Source organism: Microtus oregoni, unplaced genomic scaffold (assembly GCF_018167655.1).
Source record: "Microtus oregoni isolate MIOR12 unplaced genomic scaffold, Mior012 000006F_ref0000085, whole genome shotgun sequence".
NCBI lineage: Eukaryota > Metazoa > Chordata > Mammalia > Rodentia > Cricetidae > Microtus > Microtus oregoni.
Window position 1 is genome coordinate 26,379,693 of NW_024543065.1, and position 24,600 is coordinate 26,404,292.

At 43.4% G+C, this 24,600-nt stretch overlaps 1 protein-coding gene across 1 annotated transcript in view; it reads right to left on the reverse strand.

Moving 5' to 3' along the window:
* The window catches only part of Slc16a10 (solute carrier family 16 member 10), an 85,518-nt gene extending 61,133 nt beyond the window's left edge, over positions 1–24,385 (reverse strand). Inside the window, exon 1 of the mRNA XM_041653268.1 lies at positions 23,823–24,385. Within this exon, the coding sequence (XP_041509202.1) occupies positions 23,823–24,162 (340 nt within the window). The 5' untranslated portion in view covers positions 24,163–24,385. The remainder of the gene's footprint in view (positions 1–23,822) is intronic.
* Between the last annotated feature and the right edge of the window lie 215 nt (positions 24,386–24,600).

Consider the following 24,600-nt stretch of genomic DNA (forward strand, 5'->3'; position numbering starts at 1 on the left):
TTCTAGTGTTGCATGCTCACTTGGGAACAGCGTGCTGAGACTAAAGCACTCCTAGGAGAAAATACAACACACACCAGGAACACAGCACATGGGCTGGAAAAGCAGAGCATCTGGTGGTATTACTCATCTGGCCAAAACGTGCACACAATCCATTTATCATATATCAGACTGCATGCATCTTTCCATGACCCAACTGTTAAGGGAGTTTATGAATCAGTTTGAGTGTAGACACAGTTGCTGCCAATACTGTGCAGGGTCACAAATATAGAAAAAATGCTAACTATTAGCATAAATTCTACCACTTCCTTTGTGCTGTACAAGCCAGTTTTATATGCCACTATAAGACCACTTATATGTACAATCATTGAAATTACAGAATATATACAGCAATTTGATCACAGAGCATAGCTCCAACCATCCAGCAAGGAAAAAAAAAAAAAAAAAAAAAACCTCAGTCAGATTACTCAGTCAGATTAGAATGTTGGAAGAAGATAGAGAAGACACTTCTAAGTTATAGTCACTGCCTCATCTGTGCATTCCTTTGAATGCAAGGATATTCCTAAGAAAAGTACAGCTCTCACTAGAGCTGGAGGATGTCTCAGTACCACAGCTGCCCAACGAGTATATGCTCAGGCAATACCCACAGACTCCAGCCCACCAGACCATCTCTGCATTCCTTGACATACTGTAAACCTCCGTGTCCCCTGGATGGCTGTGGGTCCAGTGACCGAGACCCTCCAGTCAGCTGCCCACCAAACACACAAACACAACTGCCAGCGGAGGTCCTACTAACACTCCCCACAAGACCAAGAGGTTCAAGCACCCTTGCCACCCCAAACCTCAAAGGAAGGTAGAAGGTGTCAACAAAACACTAACTTCTTCCTCCTCCTTCATGTGACTTATCACCCCGTGTGGAAGGGTACAACAGAAGTAGAAGCCAGGAAACAGCAGGCAGATGGGACCTGAGTATCACAGAATAAGAAACCAACACCAAAAGTCCTTCCTAAGGTGGAGGAGCAAATGATGCGTGAACTGAGATCCAAATCCACCAGTCCAGGAACCGCTGTCCCCCTGGGTTTATTACACACCAGGATCAAATAAATATAAAGTTAATAATTGTCAGGCATGATGGTGCACGACTTTAACCCACCTCTCGTGAAGCAGAGACAAGTGGATCTCTGAAATGAAGGCCAGCCTAGACTGCATAGTGAGTGCCAAACCAGACCCCATCGCAAACAAACAAACAAACAAAAAAGAGTTAAGATGTTGGGGCAGGCAAGATACTTCAGTCGATAAAGGCGCCTACCACTAAGTTTGACAACCAGATTTCAAACCCCAAGACCTACATGATAGAAGGAAAGGGTCCATTCCTGAAACCTGTACTCCACACACCACTGCACCCCCACCTGCACCCCTACCCTGCCCCAGACACACACACAGTAAACAAATAAATAAGGATCAAGAATGGCAAGGAGTCATGCTGGAAGAGCCCACAAAGACAGTTGACCTGAGCTCACGGGAGCACATGGACTCTGGACCAACAGTTAGGGAGCCTACACGGGACTGACCTAGGCCCTCTGCACGTGTGTGACAGTTGTGTAGCTTGGTTTCTTTGTAAGGTTCCTAACAGTGACTTTTTGGAACCTGTTCCCATGCTGATTACCTTGCCCAGCCTTTATACAGAGGGAGGAGCTGGGTCCTACCTCAACACAATGTGCCATGTTCAAGACTAGGGGGAGGCCTGCCCCTTTCTGAATGGAGACAAAGAGGAGTGGAGGATGAGGAAGGAGTGGGAGGAGAGAAACGAGGGGGAAACTGGGGTCGGTATGTAAAATAAAGAAAAAATGTTTTTAAAAAAGGGATTTAAAAAAAAATAATTGCAAGGAGCTAGAGAAATGGTTCAATGGTTAAAGAGCACTGGCTACTCTTCAAGGACACAGGTTCAATTCCCAGCACTCACATAGTGCTTCATACCTATAATGCCAGTTCTGTGGATGTATTACCCTTTCTGGCCTCCTAAGGCACCAGGTTCGTACATGCTACACAAACATACATGCAGGCAAAGCACCCATACATATGAAAAAGTAAAATGACCTTAATAAATTAAAAAAAAAAAGCTTTTCCAAGATGTTGACATTCAACAAGTACTGCTTATGGGATATAGCAGAGGAAAAGGTCACTCAACTGAGGATTCAAGTAAGCAAGGAAGTAGAAAAGATGGGATCCCAGTACTCCCCCGGAGCCAGACTGAAGGCATGCACTGACTGCTGCCTCTTGCTAGACCTGAAACTGCAACTGTTGGAAAAGCATATGAAAAACACCTCAAGGTACAAGCGTAGGGAAGGACCTGGTGAAAAGAGCGCTAATGGCTAACGGCGTTCAAACTGACAAAAAAAGACTTGCATCAAATCAAGAATTTCTGCAAAGCAGAAGAATCAATCGCATGAAGAAACAGCCTACAGGATGGGAGAAAACCTTTGCTACCTATACATCTGACAAAAGATTAACATCTAGACTATATTAAGAACTCAAAAAACTAAATACTGAAACTCAAACTACCCAAACAGTAAATGAACTTACGACTGAACAGCCAGTTCTCAAGAGATAAAAGAGAAATGGCCAATCCTCATGTGAAAAAATGTCTAACATTGTTAGCTACTGGGGAAACACGAGTTTAAACTATTCCATCTCAGCCCCGGCAGAATGGCACTCATCAAAGAAAGAAATAGCCAATAAAAAGGACAGAAAACAATAAATGCCAGTGAGGATGAGGGTGGAAAGGCTCACACAGAGCTGGGGGTGTGCACTGGTCCAGCAACTGTGAAAATCAATGCCTCCTCAAAAAACTAAAAATGTACGGAGGTACCATATGACCCAACTGGAGTACTTCTGGGTATATACCCAACTGGACTCTATCCCAAAGCACCATAGAGATCCTTATTTAGGATAGACAAGTTGTGGAATCCACCTACATGTCCAGCAATAGACGAATGGAATGAATAAAAAAAAATATGTATATCGACGCAATAGAGGTTAGCCATAAAAAAGAACAAAATTATGTTTGTTGTTTGAAGAAATGATGCAACTAGAGATTATGATATTAAGCAAAATAAAGCAGACTCAGAAAGGCAAATCTAACCTTTTTTCTCATATGTGAATACTAAATTTTATAGATACATGAAGCCTTTCATACATATTTTATATAAGCATATGCTTTATGTGTACTTGTGTGTGCATGTGAACATGTGTATGTGTGAGCATATGTTTGTGTGTATGTGCTTATTTTCATGCACATGTGTATGTGTGCCTGTACATGCATGTGTGAAGGGGGTCAGGAGGACCACCATACATGCATGTGTGTGATATGAAAGCAGAAGAAAAGCCTGGGGAAGCTAGCAGCACGAGGCAGCATAAGGATGAGGCAGCATGTCCTGGCAGGAGTGCAAGGGAACCCAACATCAAAACAAGAAGTTTTGAGAAATGGTACTTCATGTCCTCAAAGGGTCCGATTTCTATAAAAATGACAGAACTAGTTAAGATTCCACCATCTCAGGGACAGACTTTGGCTCTGTAGAGGATGATAATGGCACTACCGCAAACAAATAGCTTCAAAGCAAATACCCAAATATTGGCTAACGTAGACCCAGTTCAGAAGCTTGGTTTATTTGGTAATGCAGAAGAATAAGCCAATCACATTGGCTTTGATCCTCCCACTTTTTTTACCAATCCTCTTCAATATCCTAACTTCCCAGCAATTGTGCGAGGCCAACTCCCTTCTAAAGGCCAAAATTAAATAGTCAGTGTGCATATTGCTAAATAAAGCAATTCTGGCCTAAGAATGCTTTTCATTTTAGCTTTCCAGCCCCTCTGCTCTACCCACTGCCATCTCCAGCAGGAGAAATCCGAGTTCATCTTTAAAAGAGCTGGCTCCCCCCAAAAAGTAGTGAGAACGGAAATCCTTCTTATCAATATACTATTTAAGATTTTCCCCATAGTCCCTTTTTATGCACATTTTTGGAATTTTATCATGTGATACAGCACAATACATACAGCTCTTCATTGATTTAACCAGCTCTGCTTTTGAAGGCATTTAAAGAGTTTTACTTTTTAGTAATGGAACTGTGAACATCTTTAGGCAGTTAGTTAGCCTTTTCTTTCTTACATTTCATTAGGAGGCAAGAGACTGGACCTAATGATGTGCCTACATTTAATATTTTAAAAACAGATCTTGCCAAGCATCTTAGTAACAGTAAGTACTATTAGTTAGTTAACAGTAAGTACCATTAGTTAACAGTAAGTACCAGTAAGCAAGCTGTAGGTTCATGACTACACTCAGCACTTGGGAGCCTGAGGCAAGAAAACTGATATGCCTTTAATGCTAGCATGTAGCATGGGCTGCATAAGTTCCAGGCTAGCCTGGGCTACAGAGTAAGATCTATTTTTAAAACAATAACAAAGAGGCTAGAGAGGCGACTCTGCTGTTGAGAAAACATGCTGCTCATCCTAAGGACCTGGGTTCAGTGCCCAGTACCCACTTGGCAGCTGCACCAATAACTCCAGCTCCAGTGAATCCCACAGCCTTCTCTGGTCTCAAGTGTTGTGTTCATTTTGCGCGCCCATATACCAAAATAAAATAACAATAATAAGTAAACCACATCTATTAGATACATACATGTGAAGCTAGAAGGATATTATGAGAATATACAAAATATTCCTTTTTCATGGGTGTAGAAGGTGAGGATCCTTTAAGTACTGATAAACAAATACCTCTTTTTCAGGTCCTTAATTCCTCACTGCGCCCCTCGGCCAGTGATAGGAAGATAGTACTGAGACCTCTGCATGTTTTCACAAAGGTATCAAAAGAAAGATTTGTGCTGGGCATGTCAATAGTCTCAGCACAGTGGAAACTGAAGCAGGAGATGCAACTTGAGGTCAGCCTGGTCTACATAAAAAGCCAGGTTGGGGGAGAAAGCTGTAGAACTTGTTCACTTAACTGTCTTTAAGATGTCTCTTGGGTAGGGAGTGGAACTCGGTGGTGGAATACTGACACAGGACTTAAAGAGTATGCTCAAGGCTCTGGGTTTGAAAATAAATAAATAAATGCTTCCTTGTAGGTTTCTAGGTTTTCTTCACCTTGTATAATAAATACATTTCTGCGAGGTAGCCCATAACCTAAGCCTCTCTAGATAGCACCTGTCTGAGAAAGAACAAAGAAATAGCCAGAAAAATTGGCTTCAAGAAAAAAACAAAGAAACATTTTTTTACTGTTTTATTAACAGCAAGAAATGTCTTTAAAACCAACTCTCCCCCTGTTAGTCTTACTAAAACAATGTACAGTACCCCCTCTCACTTATAAACAAGGATATAAGAGCGGTCCGCCTACCTCTCCACAGAACAGGGGGAGCCCACCGGGTGTAGGTTTGTTACAAGGATTACAGGCATGTGCCACCACATCTCACCTTCTACATGCCTTATTAAATATGCTTTTCATTATACAATGTACAGAAAACTATAAGCATCCACCAACTGACCATCTGGCTGACTGTCCAATCTTTACTTGGTCATATTTGCTCTAAATCCCTTACAAAGTATAGTTAAAGTCCTCTGTACAGCCCTGCCCACTCTTCCCCCTCCTCTCTTCATCAAACTAATCACATTTTGAATTGGACAAATACCATTTTATGCATGATTCTCTGCTTTTATCCCAATAATAGACTTACCTCCATTCTAAGATGAATACTTTTGATATTACAGCATCATTAAAATGTGGGTCCATCTTACAATAGACAGCAAGTGTTATGTCAGTTTGTCAGTCTTCCTCCTTGATCAGTGTACATAAAACAGCATCTTAGTGTCGGGAACTTTTTACAGTCTTTGAAATATGGCAGAACTCTCTTGCCAAGTTTTTTTAAACTGTGTTAATTTTTAGTTATATTATTTAAGACTCTCCTATATCTCAGTCTGCCCTCAAATTTGCCATGTACCTGAGGATGACTTTGAACTTCCGATCCTCCTGTCACCACCTCCCAAGTACTAGGATTACAAGCATGTGCCACCACACCTAGTTTTGTGTAGTACAAGCGATCAAATCCATAGCTTTGCACACCCTAGGCAAAACCAATTGAGCTACATCCTCTCGGTCCTTTTTTTACATACTCTGAGGAAATATATAATATCTTACGAGGCACTCTCAGTCTCATATTTTCACTTAGCATGATTATGTGAGGAGAGCAGCGGAAGACAGTGTCTTCTGGGCATGACCGGGCCTTTGCACAGCAGCTGGGACTGCCTATTCAAAACCTGCACATAATCAAGCCAACTAACTCTCCAGCCTGGGTGCAGGAAGGGCTCTAACTGTGGAGGACTGGCCATTGATGACTGCTGGAGGGGCGAGACTCAGTTTTCTTTGGGGTCTGACCCCTCATAGGCTGACCAAGTTCTAGTGCATGGCCCACACTCATGGACATACAAGCAGCACTAATTAGACTCGGTGACTTATTGTTAAAAGAGAGAGAGATGAAAATGGGAAAGAGATGAGGGAGATTCAGAGAAGTTGGGGTGTGAGGCATGGGGTTGAACATCATCAAAATTATTCTACGCATGAATAAAATTCTCAAAAAAAAATAAATTAGTACATTTTAAACACACACACAAGGTGGATGACTCCTGAGAAAGGACAACAAGGCTGTTCTCTGTCTGGGCTCTATATGCGTATACATGTATACACACACACACAAAGACCAAAACAGCATTGATGAATGCCTATCACATGCCAAGCACTGTGTTAGGCCGTAACAGCATTTGCCATTGCAGAGGATCTGGGTTCAATTCCCCAGCACCCATATGATGGCTAACAACCATCTATAACTCCAGTTCCTGGGGGTCTGGTGCCTTCTGACCTTCAAGGGCACCAAGCACATATGTGGCACACTAACACACATTCAGGTAAAACACTCATACAAAAATAAGATGAGTACATTTGTTTGTTTAAGTAGCTTTAAAAAGAAGAGTTTTTAGGAACCCCCTGTATGGTGGTCAAACCCTAAAGGATGGTGGTCTTCCTTTGAGGTGCTGTGCCCCAGGGTAAGACTGGGACAAGGACTTTCTCCTAATTCCTTTATGAATGAATGGTATTCTTTCTTTAATAACACTCCAGCCCTATCATAAATAAACAGTGTTTAAACAAAAGTGACTCCTAAAAATAATATACAAATAAGCAGAATTACTGCCATAAAACTTTTAATCTACAGCCAAATCAATTTCATATTATCTTCCTTTCTTCCTTCCTTTGAGATAGTGTCTCACTATGACCCAGGCTGGCCTGAAACTCAGTGTGTAGTCCCACTTGGACCACATGTGTGCCACCAAGCCTAAGTCTGTCAGTCAAAGACACAAGCATGGATCTGCAGGGCGGCAGAGGTTTATAATCCCAGCATTTGGGAAGCTGAGGCAGGATGATTACCAAGAATTAGAGCCTAACCTGGATTACATGCTGAGTTCCAGGTCAGTATCAGCTACAGAGTGAGATGCTGCCTCTAAAAAAAAAAAAAAGTAATGTTTACAGCCTCTCCTTTGCCTAAACTAGAGGCAAGTCTGAACTCTGGTTAAGCCCACAAACTCGCATATTAATGCACTTCTAGCACTTCACAGTTTCCAGAGTTAAGGAGTGAGCTTGCCATGAGGCAGGAAGGCAAGGCTAAGGGAGGTTGTTTCTGGTCACTTACTATTAGGTTGGGAAAAGCTGATCAATTCTGACAGTTCCTCCGGCTCACTAACTTGCTTTCCAAAAAAAAAAAAAGAGAGAGAGAGGAGAGGAATATTTCCAGGTCAGTGGAGTAAGTATCCCAAGATTAGTAGCCAGTGATTAATTTATCCTCTTAAGTGACCATAAATAATGGGGATTACATTGCTTTGACATTTTTCCACCATCCATTCTCAGTTGCCACCAGACACCCAAAGCCATCATGATGGATTAAGATGAAAAGAACATTCTAATTTGATTAAAGATTACTTCCTACCAAACTTTTTTTCCAAAATTAATCTGCATTTTAAATAGCTCAGTATTTGTTTCCCAGTCAAAGATGTTAAAAGAAAAAGATCTACCACCTAACAAATTACGGCAGCGTTCACATAACAACTAATGCTAAAAGCTGCTCATCTTAGCCGCCGACCTTTGCTGTCTCTCTGCGAAAGCACAAGCCCAAAGCCCCTCTGTCTCTCAAACTCCTCGGAGGAAAACGCTTTACATTACTCTTCCTTTTCCCCACTTCCCAAATGCACTAGACTTTATATTTACCAGGAAGAAAAGCTCATCTTAGCTCCTCCCAGCAAGCACAGAGGAACATAAGAGGCAGAGGAACATAAATCCTGCCGTATGCCAATAGTTGCCTTCATACTGACTTAGTAACTGATAGAAATGATATTGAAAGATAAAAATGATTACTGAAGGGAAAGAGGGCATCATCACTTGCAAAATGGAGACGGGGGTAAATGGTGAGAAGGCTTTGTGAGTAATGGCCAAACCTAATGACCTGAGTTCAGTCCCTGGAAGCCCCACAATGGACGGGGAGAACCAATTCCCACAGGTTGTCCTCTGACCTCCACATACACAAGGTAGCGTGTGCACACCAATACATATACACAAAAAGATTACATTTAATTTTTTTTTTTAAAGGCAAATGCTCTGGTTGCACAACTTCCAACTCCCTTCCATCCACCCCTTGCTTTGACTGGTTCTTCCTCCCGGGTCACTGTACTTCCAGCACCTTCAATTCAGCTATAGCCACAAGAGAGCAACTCAGGACCAAGTCCAAGAGATTACAACACAACTCGAGTCAACACACTTCGCCCAATGCCAGGTGCCCAGCCAATGTGTTCAGTAACAGGAGTGGTGGGCATATCTTCCAGTAACTCCAAGAGCTCTTACTCTAGATCTGTTTGCCTCCCTGCTCATTATCTGCCAGGAAACTAAATCAAAATTGACTTGAATGTAGCCAGGCAGTCGGTTATTATCTCTGTTAGGACTGCTCCATCCTCAGCCAATGGTGCCACAAAATTATACCTTCTTCCAGTGTCTGCATGATTTTTTTTTTTTTTGGTTTGGTTGCTTGTTTATTTGGGCGTTTTGTGTTTTGTTGGGTTTTGGTTTTTGGCTTTGGTTTTGTTTTATTTTGTTTTTTAAGACAAGAGCCCTCCCAGGTCTGCCTAAAACAGAATTCTTGGTTCCTGTTGTGCGGTGCTCCCTGGAAGGCATGTGCTCACCCCTAAGCTCTACTGCTGGCCTCAGCTTTACTTTCCAGCCATCTCCGGTTTTCACTGTAGTTTTGAGACACTGCAATTTTATGATCCTCTTACTTACAATTCTCCTGCCTCAGCCTCAGGGTTTTAGGATTTAGATGTGTAAGCGACCGTGCCCAGCCTCGTTTGCAGTTACCTGTGACATCACCTCCTTAAATCCCTCTGCCCTTTAGTAGTATTACACATGGCAAAAAATGCAAGCCAGTGCCAGAAATGGTGGCATAGAAAAGGGAAGCAGAGGCGGGCAGATCTCTGTGAGATCCAAGTCTAACCTGGTCTACAAGGCAAGTTCTAGGACAGCCAAGGTTGTTACATAGATAAACCCTATCTCAAAACCCTAAAAGAAAAAATCCAAGCCAGCTTTTCCCTGGCAACAGCTCCTCCTCATTCCCCCAGAGTCCCTGGTTCCTCTAGTCCTGCTGACATAATCTGGGGATCCTAGTACATAATAAAATTGTGGGATCCTGTTAAAAAATTATTCGGTTTTACACATAACATTTGCATTTATCTAAAAAAAATGTTTCTGAAACAGGGTCTCACTATATAGCTTAAACTATGTAGATTAAGCTGGCTTTGAACTCACAGACACCAAACTGCTTCTACTTCCCAAGTACTGGACTTTAGGTGTATACCACCATGCCTGGCTAATTTTTTTAAAGGCACATACATATGGAACTAGAGAGATGGTTCCGTGGTTAACAGCAAGTACTACTACTGGAGAGGACTTGAGTTCAATCCCCAGCACCCACATTGGGTGGCTCACAGCTTCCCATAACTCCATCTCCAAGAGGATCACATTCTGTTGACCTTCGACATGGCCTGCACTCACATGCACACACACACACACACACACACACACACACAGTTAAAAATTAAATCTAAAAACAATCACATGCTGATTTTTTTTATAGCACTATACCTTTTCAACAGACTATGGCCACTCTTTACTTTGGAGACCACCAAACAATGTTCTAAACTCCCAGCTGGTTTGGTTTTAGGTTTGAGCTGGTTTGGAGCAGGTAGGAAGAGTTTTTTGTTTGTGGTACCAGAAATTGAATACCAGGACCTCACTCATGTTGGCAAGTGTTTGACCAGTAAGCCCAGTCCCCAGCACAACACTCTAGTTGGGTAAGTTAAGTGGCTGGTTTTTTACATATTCTTAGTCTTTGATTATTTATTTCCTACATGCACACAATGTATTCAAATTTCAACTGTGTGTTTGCGTGTGTGCATGTGTGTGTGTAAGTACAGGCATGTGTGTGCCAGAGCACACACGTAGAGGTAGAGGTTCGTTCTCTCCTACCTTGTTGCAGCATGGTCTCTCTTGTTTCTGCCATGCTGCCCCCTCCAGACTAGCTGGCCCACAGCTCCTGGGCAATTCTCCTGCCTCCATTTACCTTTGCCATAAGAAGCTCTAGGATCACACGAGGAGCTGCTGCACAAAGCTCTTTATGCCGGTTCTGGGGATTTAACTTGAGTCATCAGCCTTGCACTGCAAGCACTTTTAGCTGAACAGTCATCTCAGGAGACACACTTCTCTAATTCTTCCTCGTGCTCCATACAGCATTCCCAGATTTCCCTCTGTCTACTCTAAGAGATGTCTAGCAACTATTCTGTCTCTCCCATTTCCACTGTTTCCCTAAAATCTCACCCAGTTGCTTTTCAGTCATGGATTTTGTCAATTTAGGGCCCCTCCCATTTCCTTCTTCTGAAACCCAAGCCACCTTTTTAAAAATTTATCTTTATAAAGTGTGTGTGGGGGGGGTGTGGGTGAGAGAGAGAGAGAGAGATAGAGAGAGAGAGAGAGAGAGAGAGAGAGAGAGAGAGACAGGTGGGAATGCAGTAGTTGGTTCTCTCCTTCCACCACATGAGGTTACCAGGATCAAATTCAGGTTGTCAGTTTTAGTGAAAAGCAACTTTACTGGGCTGGGCCATCTCATTGGCCTCCAGCCACCTTTTCAAAGCATTTCAGAAGCTCTAGAGAAGCCCTCAATAGCTCTCAGTGCCTGTCTATCAATAGGCAAACTTCTGAGATCAGCATTCAGATCTTCAAAGAACAATGTAATAAACATCAACAGTTTCTTTGTTCATGTATTTGTTCTTCTTTTTTAAATCTAAAATCTGGGATTGGGAATTTAGCTCAAAGCACTTGTCTAACAAACATGGGCACTGAGCTTGGACTCCAGAACTAAAGTGGGGAATCACACACAAAAGAGAGAAAAAGAGAAAGGAAGGAAGGGAGAGGAAGGAAGGGAGAGGAAGGAAGGGAGGGAGGAAGGATGGAGGGAAGGAGGGAGGGAAGAAAGGAAGGAGAGAGGAAGGGAGAGAGGGAGGGAGGGAAAAAACCCACAAGGGAATTAAATCTATAATTTATCATGTACAATTTTGAAATTCTAAACTCAAAGTTTCTAAAACTGGCTGATGCTGGAAAGATAACTCAGTTATTTAGTTTACTGTTCTTGCAGAGGACCTGGGTTCAGTTTCCATTACCCACAGCTACACAGAATTTGGGGCCAGCTGGGCTACTTGAAATTCTGTTTTTTAAAAAAGCACAAGAACCATGCACAAAATTCAAGTCCAAATGGATCAAAGACCTCGACATAAAGCCAGCCACACTGAACCTTATAGAAGAGAAAGTGGGAAGTACACTTGAACGCATTGGCACAGGAGAACACTTCCTAAATATAACCCCAGCAGAACAGACACTAAAAGAAACAATTAATAAATGGGACCTCCTGAAACTGAAAAGCTTCTGTAAAGCAAAGGACATGGTCAAGACAAAATAACAGCCTACAAGATGGGAAAAAGAGGGGCTGAGAGATGGCTCAGAGGTTAAGGGCACTGCCTGCTCTTCCAAAGGTCCTGAGTTCAATTCCCAGCAACCACATGGTGGCTCACAACCATCTGTAATGAGATCTGGTGCCCTCTTCTGGCCTGCAGGCATACACGCAGAAAGAATACTGTATACCTAATAAATAAATAAATATTAAAAAAAAAGATGGGAAAAAGAAATCTTCACTAACCCCACATCAGACAGAAGTCTGATCTCTAAAATATACAAAGAATTCAAGAAACTGGACACAAAAAATCCAAATAATCCAATAAAATATGGGGTACAGACCTAAACAGAACTCTCAATAGAGGAATCTAAAATGGCTGAAAGACACTAAGGAAATGTTCAACATCCTTAGTCATCAGAGAAATGCAAATCAAAACAACTCTGAGATTCCATCTTACAACTGTAAGAATGGCCAAGATCAAAAATATTGATGACAACTTATGCTGGAGAGGTTGTGGGGAAAGGGAACACTTCTGCATTGCTGGTGGGAATGCAAGTTAGTACAACCCCTTTGGATGTCAATGTGGCGATTTCTCAGAAAATTAGGAAACAACCTTCCTCAAGACCCAGTAATACCACTTTTGGGTATATATCCAAAGGATGCTCAATCGTGCCACAAGGACATGTGCTCAGTTATGTTCATAGCAGCTTTGTTTGCCAGAACCTGGAAACAACCTAAATGCCCCTTGACAGAAGAATGGATAAGGAAAATGTGGTACATTTACACAATGGAGTACTACACAGCAGAAAAAAATAACTGCAGCTTGAATTTTGCAGGAAAATGGATGGAGCTAGAAAACATTATTTTGGGTAAGGTAACCTAGACACAGAAAGACAATTATTACATGTACTCACTCAAAGGTGGTTTTAAACATAAAGCAAAGAAAACCAGCCTACAAACCACAATCCCAGAGAATTTAGACAAAAATGCGGACACTAAGAGAAACTTACATAGATCTAATCTACATGGGAAGTAGAAAGAAAAAGACAAGATCTCCTGAGTAAATTGGGAGCATGGGGACCTTGGGGGAGGATTGAAGGAGGAGGGGAGAGGCAGGGAGAGGAGCAGAGAAAAATGTAGAGCTCAATAAATATCAAAAAAAAAACACACACACACACACACACAAGAGCCAGGCATGGTGGTCCACTCCTTTAATCCCAGCACTTGGAAGACAGAAGCAGATGGATTTCCGTGAGTTTCAGGATAGTTTGGTCTACAGAGCAAATTCTAAGACAGCAAGGACTAAATTGAAGACCCTGTCTCTAAAATCATTATATATATATATATATATATATATATATATATATATATATATATATGTTCCTTTACCAGTTCCAACCTATTGCATAATGAATGATTCTCCAGAAGGAGACAAAACCTAATTCTTAAATGTTTTATTAAAGTTCCATGGATTTGTCATTTATATAGTCCTGCAGAACAGCTTTCCGTTAGAGCGAGTTCACCGTCATAAGCAGCCAAAGGGCTGGGCGGACAACAGTAACTCTTTACACCATTTGTACAGAAATAATTAACTCTGTGAACCACTCTTCTTCATACACTCTCTGACAGATGTGAATCCTTCCAGATGCTGTCATTAGAAATCCCACATGAAGCTTAAATAAAAGGCAAAGGTAAATAAAAATAATATAGCAGATGAAAAGGCTTTTACTGTTAAAACCATTGCATGGGGCTGAGAGCAGAGAGTTCAGTGGTGGAGACGGGAGCGGAAGCACACTCTACCCATGAGTTCAATCCACTGCAGGAAGAGAAGAGTCCTGACTCAACTAGGCATTGATTCTCATCTATTCAGAAAACTCAGTATTCAAGAGTGATTTTTCTTTCCACCCTTCTTTCTTTATTCTTTGTTGTTGAGACAGGGTTTCTTTGTGTAGACCAGGCTGGCCTCCAACTCACAGAGATCCTCCTCCCAAGTGTTGGGATTAAGGTATGTTCCACCACTGCCCGCCCTGTGGTTTTCTAATTTTGTTTTCTTTTTTCTTTTCGTTTTTTTGAGTCAAAGTCTCACCACATAACCCTGGCTGCCCTGAGACTCACGATACAGACCAGGTCGGCCTCGAATTTGTGACACTTCTGCCTCAGTCCCTGGAGGGCTGGGATTATAGATTCAACCCAACTACTTCTGCCATAGTTTCCTGTTTTTAATTCTTTCAACTGTTATTTTTATTTTAAGTGCATGGGTGTTTCGCCTGTATGTCTGTGTACCATGTGCATGCAGAGTCTGCAGAGGCCAAGAGGGCGGGGATCTCCTGGGACTGGAGTAGTGATGGTTGTGAACAGACATGGAAGAAAGCAGCTCTGGTCCTCTGCAAGAGAAATGTTCTTAGCCTCTGGGCCGTCACTCCAGCCCATGGTTTTCCATTTTTATAAGTAGAACAAAACTCAGCTCCCATCTGACCTGTGTGTGTAATGGAGATAAATTTCAGCTTTCTGAACTGTTGAAGAATAATACTAAGCCATTTTCCTGGGAGTGGGAGGAAGGGAAGAACTAACTGAAATGTGGTCACCTTAGAACATTTCCCTGAACTTTTCAGAATGGGAAAGAGGCAGGGTCTTGCGATGGAGCCCTGAATTTGCTATGTAGACCTGGCTAACCTGAACTTCCTAGATAGACAGGCTAGTCTCAAATTCAAACTAGCCTGCTTTTGCCTCCTGCGTGCTGGGATTAATGGTGTAAACCACCAGGCTTGATTCATTTCCATGACATTTTACATTAATTTAGCTAATTATCTTTTGCTTAGCTTTAACTATCTAAGGCATACCTTGACAGTTTTTACTAATTTACTGTTGTTGCTACTGCAGAGCTGGAGGTGAATCCAAGGTGCCAGGACCTCCCACGTGCTGGGCAAATGCTACAGGATATCACTGAACTACATTCCCAGCCTTGTCAATTAATGTTGAACTCCACTTTATGATTCTCGAGTCAGGAGACTATAATAGAATATATCAAAATTCCAGAGAGGCATAAAAGTATATGTAATATTAAATCTTGGTAATTACAGAAAAATGAACAGAGGATCCTAATTGCTTCCATAATACAACTAAAAATGAACCCTGACAAAGCTTTGCCTGGTGAATAATGCAGAGGCACAGCTTCGACTTCTGAGCCCTAAAAATGCTCACTCGTGAGAAAAGCAAACTCCCTTTGAAGGTGAACAGAGACGTTTTCAAGAGCATGAGATGTTTATGTTTGCTAAAAGGAATAAGGAGGATGGGTAGAAACACGGCTTTGGTCCATACACATTATTTCAAATCAGAAGCTCACAAATATGCCTGTGTTTTTTTTTAAAAAAAGAAAGAAAGAAAGAAAGAAAGAAAGAAAGAAAGAAAGCAGTGCAATGCAAAAGACTTGGGAATAAGGCAGTCACTGCCTCAGTTCCTTAGTTCTGGTTCTCCATCAAGGGAGAACGGCTTCTGCTTCTGCTTCTGCTTCTGCTGTTAATAAAGATACTGTGTGGCCGTGGACATTCCGCGCAGTCTGGGGCATCTTTCTCCATCGCTGCAGGCTCTGACAGGCTGTTTCTTCTGTGTGGTAGGTCTGCATGATTCTCAGGTGTACTGGAGCTGCCCATTCTGACTCTCTGCCAAACAAAACACCCAGAGTCCCTGCGTGGGTGGTACCAGGCTAGGCAGGTGCCTGGAGCTTTGGCAAGCTGACTTTTCCAGTTATGTTTGGGGTTTAGTTTGTTTTTGTTGAGATTTGTTTAATTTGAATATGAGGTCAGGGTTTTTTTTGTTGGATTTGTTTGTTTGTTTGTTTGTTTGTTTTATTTGGGTTTTTTTTTTTGAGCTATCATGACTCAAAGTGGAATTCTCTTCCAAAAATGACTTCACAAAGCTTCTGATATTTAAGCAGAAAACACTATTGAGGTATTGAGGATTTTGATAAAAAGACAAGTAAATATGTAAAAGAAAGTACTGAAAAGGGAAAAGGGCAGAGTGTTTTACTTTCAGGAATAAAAAAAAAAACTATGTAAGTACAAAAAAACTGCCCTAGTTCAAAAGATACTCTAAAGTCCAGCTCAGCAGATGTGAGCAGTGGTGTCGGGCTGCCCGACCCAAACTCTGCCAGCTGCAGTTTCCTTATCTACAGATTGACACGGGACAAGTCTGTTCCAAGAAAGGAAGCCAGATATGGTGACATGTGTGGAGTTCAGATATGACCGAAACTGAAACAGAAGCATCACTTGCTCAGGAGTTTGACACCAGCCTGGGTAACACCACAAGATCCTGTCGCAAAATAAATGAAAATTCACAATAAGGTAACACAGGAAAGCCTTAGCTTCGTGGTAAAGGACTATACACATTATTACTTAAATAACGTGCCATCTTTAAAATCTCTAAGCATGGTGGTACATGCTTGTAATCTACCATTCCAGAGGCAGAAGAATACAACAAGGCCTTGTTTCAAAAAAAAAAAAATTTAATTAATTTAATTCCTTTTACAGATTGCTAGTTAACTTAGAATAAGTTGAAACTGGCTTCCTGAAATCTGTCTTCTACTTCAAGCTTAATTCACAATTCACCTGAATTTAGTCTCAAGTCTCTAAAATGCAGCAGGCCCAAGTCATCCCAAGTGCTTAAAAATGTAACCACAATTGCATAAAGTTTCAGGGTTGCACATAAAGAAAAAAAGAATCAATCATTTCACTGGCATGCTCTAAGGCCTAACAACCACAGTAAGGAGAGGAGCCATACACATGAGGGACAGAAACAAGGACGAATCTGGATATACACAAGACTTCCAGCTCGGGGTGAGTCAGGCATGGAGGCAGAGGCAGGTGGGTCTCTGTGCAAATGAGACAAGTCAGCTCTACACAGTAAGTTCTAAGCCAGCCAGGGCCACATAGGGAGATCCTTCTTCAAAAATAACAAGAGAAAGGAAGGAGGGCAGGCAGGCTGGCAAGGGTAAGAGGGTCAGGAGAGGGCCATAACTTACAGACCTCAGGAATCAGGAGTCTGGTATTTTCCTACAAGAGAAGGGTGCCACTGATGGCATTTAAGCAGGAAAACGTATACAATCCACAATGTGATTCTGGCAAGAGGCCCAAAGTGACGAAGGCATAGGGATGAAGGAGAAGGGGAGTGATTTAGAAAGTAGGAAGGATGTAAATACAAATGGAAGGGGCAAATGAATCCTGGGTGTGTCGGGTAGATTTTTGTGTCACCATGACCAAACCCCTGAGAAAAAGAACATAAAGGAGGATTTAGTTTGGCTCCTGGTTATAGAAATATTAACCCATGGTGGAGAGTCTGGAGGAGCAGAGCAGTTCACACTACAGAGGCCAGGAAACAGAGAAAGGGGGATAGAGGAAGGATGAGGGCAAGCAATCCCCCTCAAGGGTATATCCCTAGTGACCCAACACCTTCTACCGGCTCCAATTATGCCATAATATTGTCTATCGGGGATTAATCATCAGTTACGCCAAGGCCCTCATAATCTTAGGAACACCATCACACCATCCATGTCTGACTTAAGGAACCAGAAGTTCTCCATACTATGAGAACTCAGAAAAGACATGTCTGTCTGCAAAAGTTCTGATATTTCTGGTGATGTGGGAAGGTTTCCTAGGCTGGCTAAAAGGCAAATTCACACCGGGTAGGTGATGCAGCACTCGGGAGGCAAAGGCAGGCAGATCTCTGTGGGTTCAAGGCCAGTCTGGTCTATAAGAGCTAGTTCCACAGGACAGGCTTTAAAGCTACAGCAAAACCCTGTCTCAAAAAAAAAAAAAGGCAAATTCACTTTCGTTGAGTATGTACCTTTGTACCCAAATGGGACTGTCCAGAAATTGCAAATATTCTTCTTAATTTTAGAAATAATGGCCCCCAAGAAAGTAACTGGAGCCATAGGTTTGTGAAACACCCAGGTAGGCAGGAAAAGCAAAGCACAGGGCTATAGGCTTAGCCTCAAGGAACGGCAGCATGGGCTCAACAAGGACAAAAGGAAAGATACAGCAAATCCCACCAAGAGCTCAGCCTTTGCCTAGCACGTGTCCAGCCCTGGGTTTCCTCTCCTGAACTGGAGAGAGAACACAGAAGCACAGTCATCCCAAAGGATGTCTCAAAACCTCCCCACAAATCGCCGGATATGCTTTCAGTTTTGGTTGATTCGGCAGTGTAAATGGAAGAAAAGGAAATGGAATAACCATGATCATACCATACATATTTTTTTCCCTTAACGTAGGGTCTCGGGTCTCACTACCTAGGCCTGGCTGACCTTAAGCCTGCCTTCTGCCTCTCCCTCCCAAGCACCAGGATGGCCCAGTCCCATACTCATCTCTTCTGTTTCCAATTCCATGAATCACGTTTGTGCTCTGCTGACTTATGAGCTAGTAGCTCAGATGAGCTATTCCACAAGTAAAGCTCCTTGGCTTACTCTTCTACCTCCAATGAAAGAAGGAACCATGTCCTGCTACTACAGTAAAAGATGTAGGAACACGAACTGGGTGCTTTTCTACTGTCTGTAATCAGCTCATCAAAGCGGCTATTACTTACTTCGCTAAGACAGCAGGTTAAAGGCAAGTCACAGCACCGGGGATTAACTCTGACTTCCTCAAAGGCTTTGGTAGTCTAAATCCCCGGTAATTTAGGCATAACACAAAACCACATTGTGGTTCCGGGGCCTAAAAGACTAGCCCAAGGTGAGCTCAAAGGCAGTTCCTCCCAGGTCCACTCTGGCTTTCCTCTAAGGCTAACTATTACAGCTTGAATTCTCTCCCTCCCATCCCCAAGTAGGTAATAACAATTAAAGCCCTTTTCCTCAAAGCCAGCCACAAAAGCTAAAAAAAATAATCCTCTAACAACCCCCCACTACATACTACACAGGTTCTGTGTAAGAGCTCTCTGTAGAGAAATTCTTGGACCTCTCATATTTGGTCCCTAACACTACAACTGAAGACTGGAGAACCATCTAGCCAGTCAAGCCTTGTAGGTTTCCCTGTCGTCTGCAACCCTTAGATTGACCAGACCCTTCCTGTTCCCTGGTATTTGTACACAGTTGACCAAGCTTCATCAAGCCTAAGAATTAAAATGGGACAGTTAACTTTGGAAGGCAATGTGAAGGTTTCTACATCACGTGAAACTATAACCAAATAAATGTGCTTTTCTCTGGCTAATTGGTGAACTGCCAGTTCAATTCAACGAAGTCAGAAAGGGAAAGTATAGAGTCTACAGTAGATATCGGTGTAAGGGTAAATGTGAAAACTTGGGGTTTGGCACTAACAGCTTGAAGATTCAGAGGCTGATGAGGGTGACGAGGTGACACAACATGCCTTCACATCTGAATGCTCCCCAGTTCCTACTCAGTGGGGTAACTGTCCAGAGAATATACCTTTACCATAGGGGAAGGTGGTGTAACATTAAAGGTTGTGGACAAAGCCTCTCTTTCCACATCTTTTTGACAGCTCTTTTTAAATAACTTAATGTTGACTTGCATTTTAAAAACCCTAGAGAGAAGAACATTGTGTGGTGTTTCCCAATCTTAAACACAGACCTCCACTTTCAAGAAAGACCATTAAAGAGCATGTTTGGGAGGCTGGGGAAATGGCTTCTGGGTAAAAGCACTTCCTGCTCAAGCCTGATAACCTGAGCTCAGATCACAGGAACCCATGTAAAAGTGGATGGTGAGAACCAACACCCAAAGTTGTCCTCCAGCCTCCACAAACACACCTTGGCATGAATGCACACTCACACATGTATGCACACACACACACATACATCCTCCAACCACAACAGACACACCATAGCATGAATGCACACTCACAAACACATATGTGTACACACACACATCCTCCAACCTCCACAGACACACCATGGCATGAACACGCACACAAACATGTACATGCACACACACATTCACAAAAATTCTTTAAAAAAAAAATAGGGCTGGAGAGATGGCTCAGAGGTTAAGAGCATTGCCTTCTCTTCCAAAGGTCCTGAGTTCAATTCCCAGCAACCACATGGTGGCTCACAACCATCTGTAATGGAGTCTGGTGCCCTCTTCTGGCCTGCAGGCATACACACAGACAGAACATTGTATACTAAATAAATAAATAAATGAATATTTAAAAAATAATTTATTGGGAGAATTATTAAAAGCCAAGCCTTTGGTTCAAAAACAGCAATTTCTTCAAAAGGTTAACATTAATCCTAACCTAAAAACAAATTCTAACATACTTGTTTTTAATAGATAGTTTTAAAAAGCAACCAGACACACCATTAAAAAATTTTCTTCCCCCAGGAAGAAAGCAGCAGATAAGATTAATACCCTGCTTGATCCCAAAGAGTGTCCATGACACTTATGAAAAGACAGAGTGCTAGACTTATCAGTTCCATGGTTTTCCAGAGTCCAGCAGCTAAAACAACGGTGCAGATTCTAACGGAAAACAATGCTCCAGTTAATTGTGGTACCCACTTTATTTTCCAGAGTGTCTGATCCCACCCATGAGGCATTGACAGGTAAAACCGTCATGGAAAAGACAACTCGGGCTCTGTCTGTCCTATCAGCATCACTTCTGACACGTCAGGATGTGTGCCACGTTGTCTTGTCATCAGTACCTGGGCACCACTGCAGGAGCTGGCCTGCTGTATACTGTGTTGATTTTACTGCCCAACTTGGAGTTCAGCTAGCATCCCCAACCAGTGCCTCACTTTCAGAGACTCTAATCACCAGAGAGAAAGACTATCAGTTGTCCTTCCCAGTTCCCACTGTGTCCTTTCGTAGGTATGGAGTTTCAGACTTCCAGAACAGGATGGAGGATCTTTACAGTGCATATGCCTCAAGTGAGAAGTCTAATGCTTTCCCTGGTGTGCTCATTTGCATCTCAACAGAGCCTAAACTCTGAGAATAACGGCCATTGCTTCTTCTTGTGTCACTGGCTCAAAACAGCAAGTTTTACAACAGTACAAAAAAGGGGCGGGGGGGGGGGGGGAGCGTGGAGGGGAGCATGCTGGTACACACCTTTAATCCCAGAAACAGAAGGGGGACACAGGTGTACCTTTGAGAGTTCAAGGCCAGTCTGGTCTACACAGTGATTTTAGGCCAGCCAAGACTACATAATGAGATCTAGTCTCAAAAGAGAGAGAGTGGAGGACAGGCCCTTTCGTGTGAAGTTTGGCTAGATCATACATTATTTAAAATTAAGAGCCAGGCATGGGGACACACACCTTTAATCCCAGTACTCAGCTGGCAGAGGCAAGGGCTGAATTGAGTTTGCGGCCAGCCTAGTCTACATAGCAAACTCCAGGACAGCCAGGGCTACACACACACACACACACACACACACACACACACACACACAAACCGTCTCAAAAAAACATAAACAAAAAACAACACCTGAAAAAAAAAAAAAGAATTCAAAGAGGAGAGGCATTCTGAAGGCAGAAGTAGAGGCCACCCAGAGTTACACAGTGAGATCCTTTCTCAAAAGACAAAAACAAAACAAGATACTCTTAAGGAGAAGGCCCCAAGGCAATCTCCTCTTGGCACGGCCAGGAAGAGTTTCCAGGCTATGTACGGTTCAGTCTAACCAGGATTTTGCATGAATGCCATTTTAAAAGTAGGTTTTACTATGGAACTCTCTACAATTCAAAAATTATTTGGCAAGACATAAACAATGGCCATTGCTTACTAGTTGAAAAAAAAAAAACACCAAGAATCTTTTTTTTTTTTTTAAAGAAGGGTCTCTTGTAGACCATGGAAGCCTCAAACTTGCTTCGAAGCTGAAGGTCATATGATCTGGAACTCCTGCTCCTCCTGCCTGTCCTTCAGAGACTGCAGGCAGGCATAAGCCACCAGGCCTGACTTTATGCAAATATGCTATGCAGGTACTACTCCACCAGCTGAGATAAATGCCTAGTCTTTCAGATGTTTAACCCAGAAGCACTGTGTGAACATGGAAATATTAAATTTTCAGAATGTTTTCTAGCCAGTGCAGTATGATCAGCAGTGAAAACCTGGGCCCTGGAGTCAGACAAATCTGAGGCTGAAATCCTTGTGAGCCCAAATTTCCATGTCTGAAAAGGAAGCCCAACTCATGGAGTTGTCAAGAGATAAAAGAAATAGGATACATGAAGTCCTTAGACACAGATGTATCAAAACTATGAAAAATAATTTTTGTTTGCTATTGCATCTTCATATCTATCCTGTTGTATGTACAAGGGTTGCCTACCTCCATTCAGTTAAACTAAGAACATTTTAACATACTGTAACTAACTCTTTGACCTGCCAAACATAGCAACTTCCACAGCCCTTTAAGGAAGAGAAATTCCCCATTAAATATGATACATCATTATTCACATGGAAAGAGTGTACAATAATACTCAGTGCATCAGCTCTTAAAAGTATTTTTGTAAGTTTGGAAAGCAATCTAAATGTCTATTAAGGGGAGAGTGCATCAAGTACAATATATTCAAGGAATGAAAATCATGTTAAATTTAGAGAAGTGGACAGCCCTTGAGTAGCATGCCCAGAGCCCTGGGTCCCACCTAGCACTGAAGAAAGAAAAAAACTATTGTGTGAGGCTGTGGTAGTACATCTCTGTAATCCCATCTCTTGGGAAGCAGAGGCAAGTGGATTTCTGTGAGTTTGAGAACAGTCTATGTATTAAGTGCTAGGCCAGCCAGGACTACATAGTGAGATACTGTTGTTGTTGTTGTTGTTGTTGTTGTTGTTGTTGTTGTTATTGCCCAGTGTGTTTCAGAATGTTCTTGTAATCCCACCAGAGGCAAGAGGATCTCGAGTTCAAGGCCAGGCTGGGCAGAGAGAAACACAGAAATTATTGATCTTATGAAGTGTCCCAAAAGACAGTGGTAGCCTGATTTAGCAATGAGAATCGCTCAGTCTTGAAGTCGGGTGATGGGGTCTATCTTTATTCTGCTCCACACCAAGACACTTCATTTCACCGAGCTGACAGCACCTGCCGTACAGCATGAGATAAAATAGTGAAAAAATCTTACGCATCAGATACTAGACTTGGGTATTGCATAATCAGTCAAGAAGTCGGGCAAAAGCACTTGACGAGAATGCCGAGTCTGCACCTTTTGCATTTTATTTCCACAAGGTAAAAAAAAAAAAAAAAAAAAAAAAAAAAAAAACCATCAGGAGACGCAACCCCTTCTCCTCTCACGTGGCTCTCTCCTATGCTTTCTATATTTAGAACTCAGACTGAGACTTTTGATGAGCTGCCTTTTGGGGCTCCCTGTGACCTTGGGATCCACTTTTCCATCTTGCCAATCTCCCGCTCCTGGCCGCGCCGCACCCATCCGAACACACACACACATACACACATCCTTCTGCAGCACAACAAGCGAACAATCTCTCCAGCGTGGCGGTCACAAAAAACGACTGTAAAAACCCATGTTGTTGGTGCTGGAACGTTCGTTTGCTTTCCAACACTTAGAGGAAAGTACTGTGGATTCTTGGCGCCCAGTCTGCCGAAAGAAGCCTAGGGCTGGTACAACTCTGCAACTTGCTTCCAAACGCACGGTCCTTGCGGATTCCATACAAAGACCGGCACACGGAAGCCCCAAGCTGCAGGCTGCAGGCTGCAAGTGCGACGGGTCAGACTCACGGCTCTCACCCTCCCAGCACCAGAGGACGCACCAAGCTCCCGCGGAATGTGTTGCCACCCCCCGCCGTGCCCCCCTCCGCCCGTCGCAACGCCCCACCTGTCTTGAAGGCCATGTTGTCACTGTCCTTGCCCCCGAAGGTGTCCTGCATGGACACGAAGAGCACCCCATAGGCGTTCTGGATGCCGAACACCGACCCGTTGCACCACATGGCCGCCAGCATCACCAGCCAGCCCCAGCCTCCCTCGGGGGGAACGGGGGGCTCGTCGCCCGTTGACCTCGTCAGCTCCACCTCCACCTTCTCTGAAGACACGTCGGGGCCGTCCGAGGGTCCCTGGCCGGGCAGCGGAGCGTCCTCCGAGGGAGCGGGCCCCGGTGGCTGTGCCTCGCTTGTCCCCTGTGTGGCGGCGGCCACGGGCTCCTCCTGGGACGGTACCATGGCCGGAGGCAGCCCCGTCGGGCGGGCGCAGGGAGAGCTCGAGGGCACAAGGTCCGGGGTGGCTCGCGGAGGCTGCGAGAGCCGGGCGGGCGGACGAGGGAGGCCGAGGTGAGGGCGCAGGAGCCGCAGGCGGGCGAGCGGGAGCGAGCGGGTACAAGGCGGCCGGAGGACTTGACACACCGCGGCCCCACACACCTGACAGAGTGGCGCGGCCGCTTCTTAAAAGCGCCCCTCCCGCGCTGACTAGGGGCGTGGCCTTTGGAGGGCCATACCCCCTGAGCCCACAGATGATTGGACCTTGGAAAGCAGGGGCTCCGCCCCGTGGCCCCGCCAAGTTCGGTGACTGCGCGCAGGCGCGCGCTCTGAGCGCGCTTGTGGAGGCCAGATTAGCTACCCTGTGTCTGTCACCTCCTCTGGGTATTATTAACCTTACAAGTT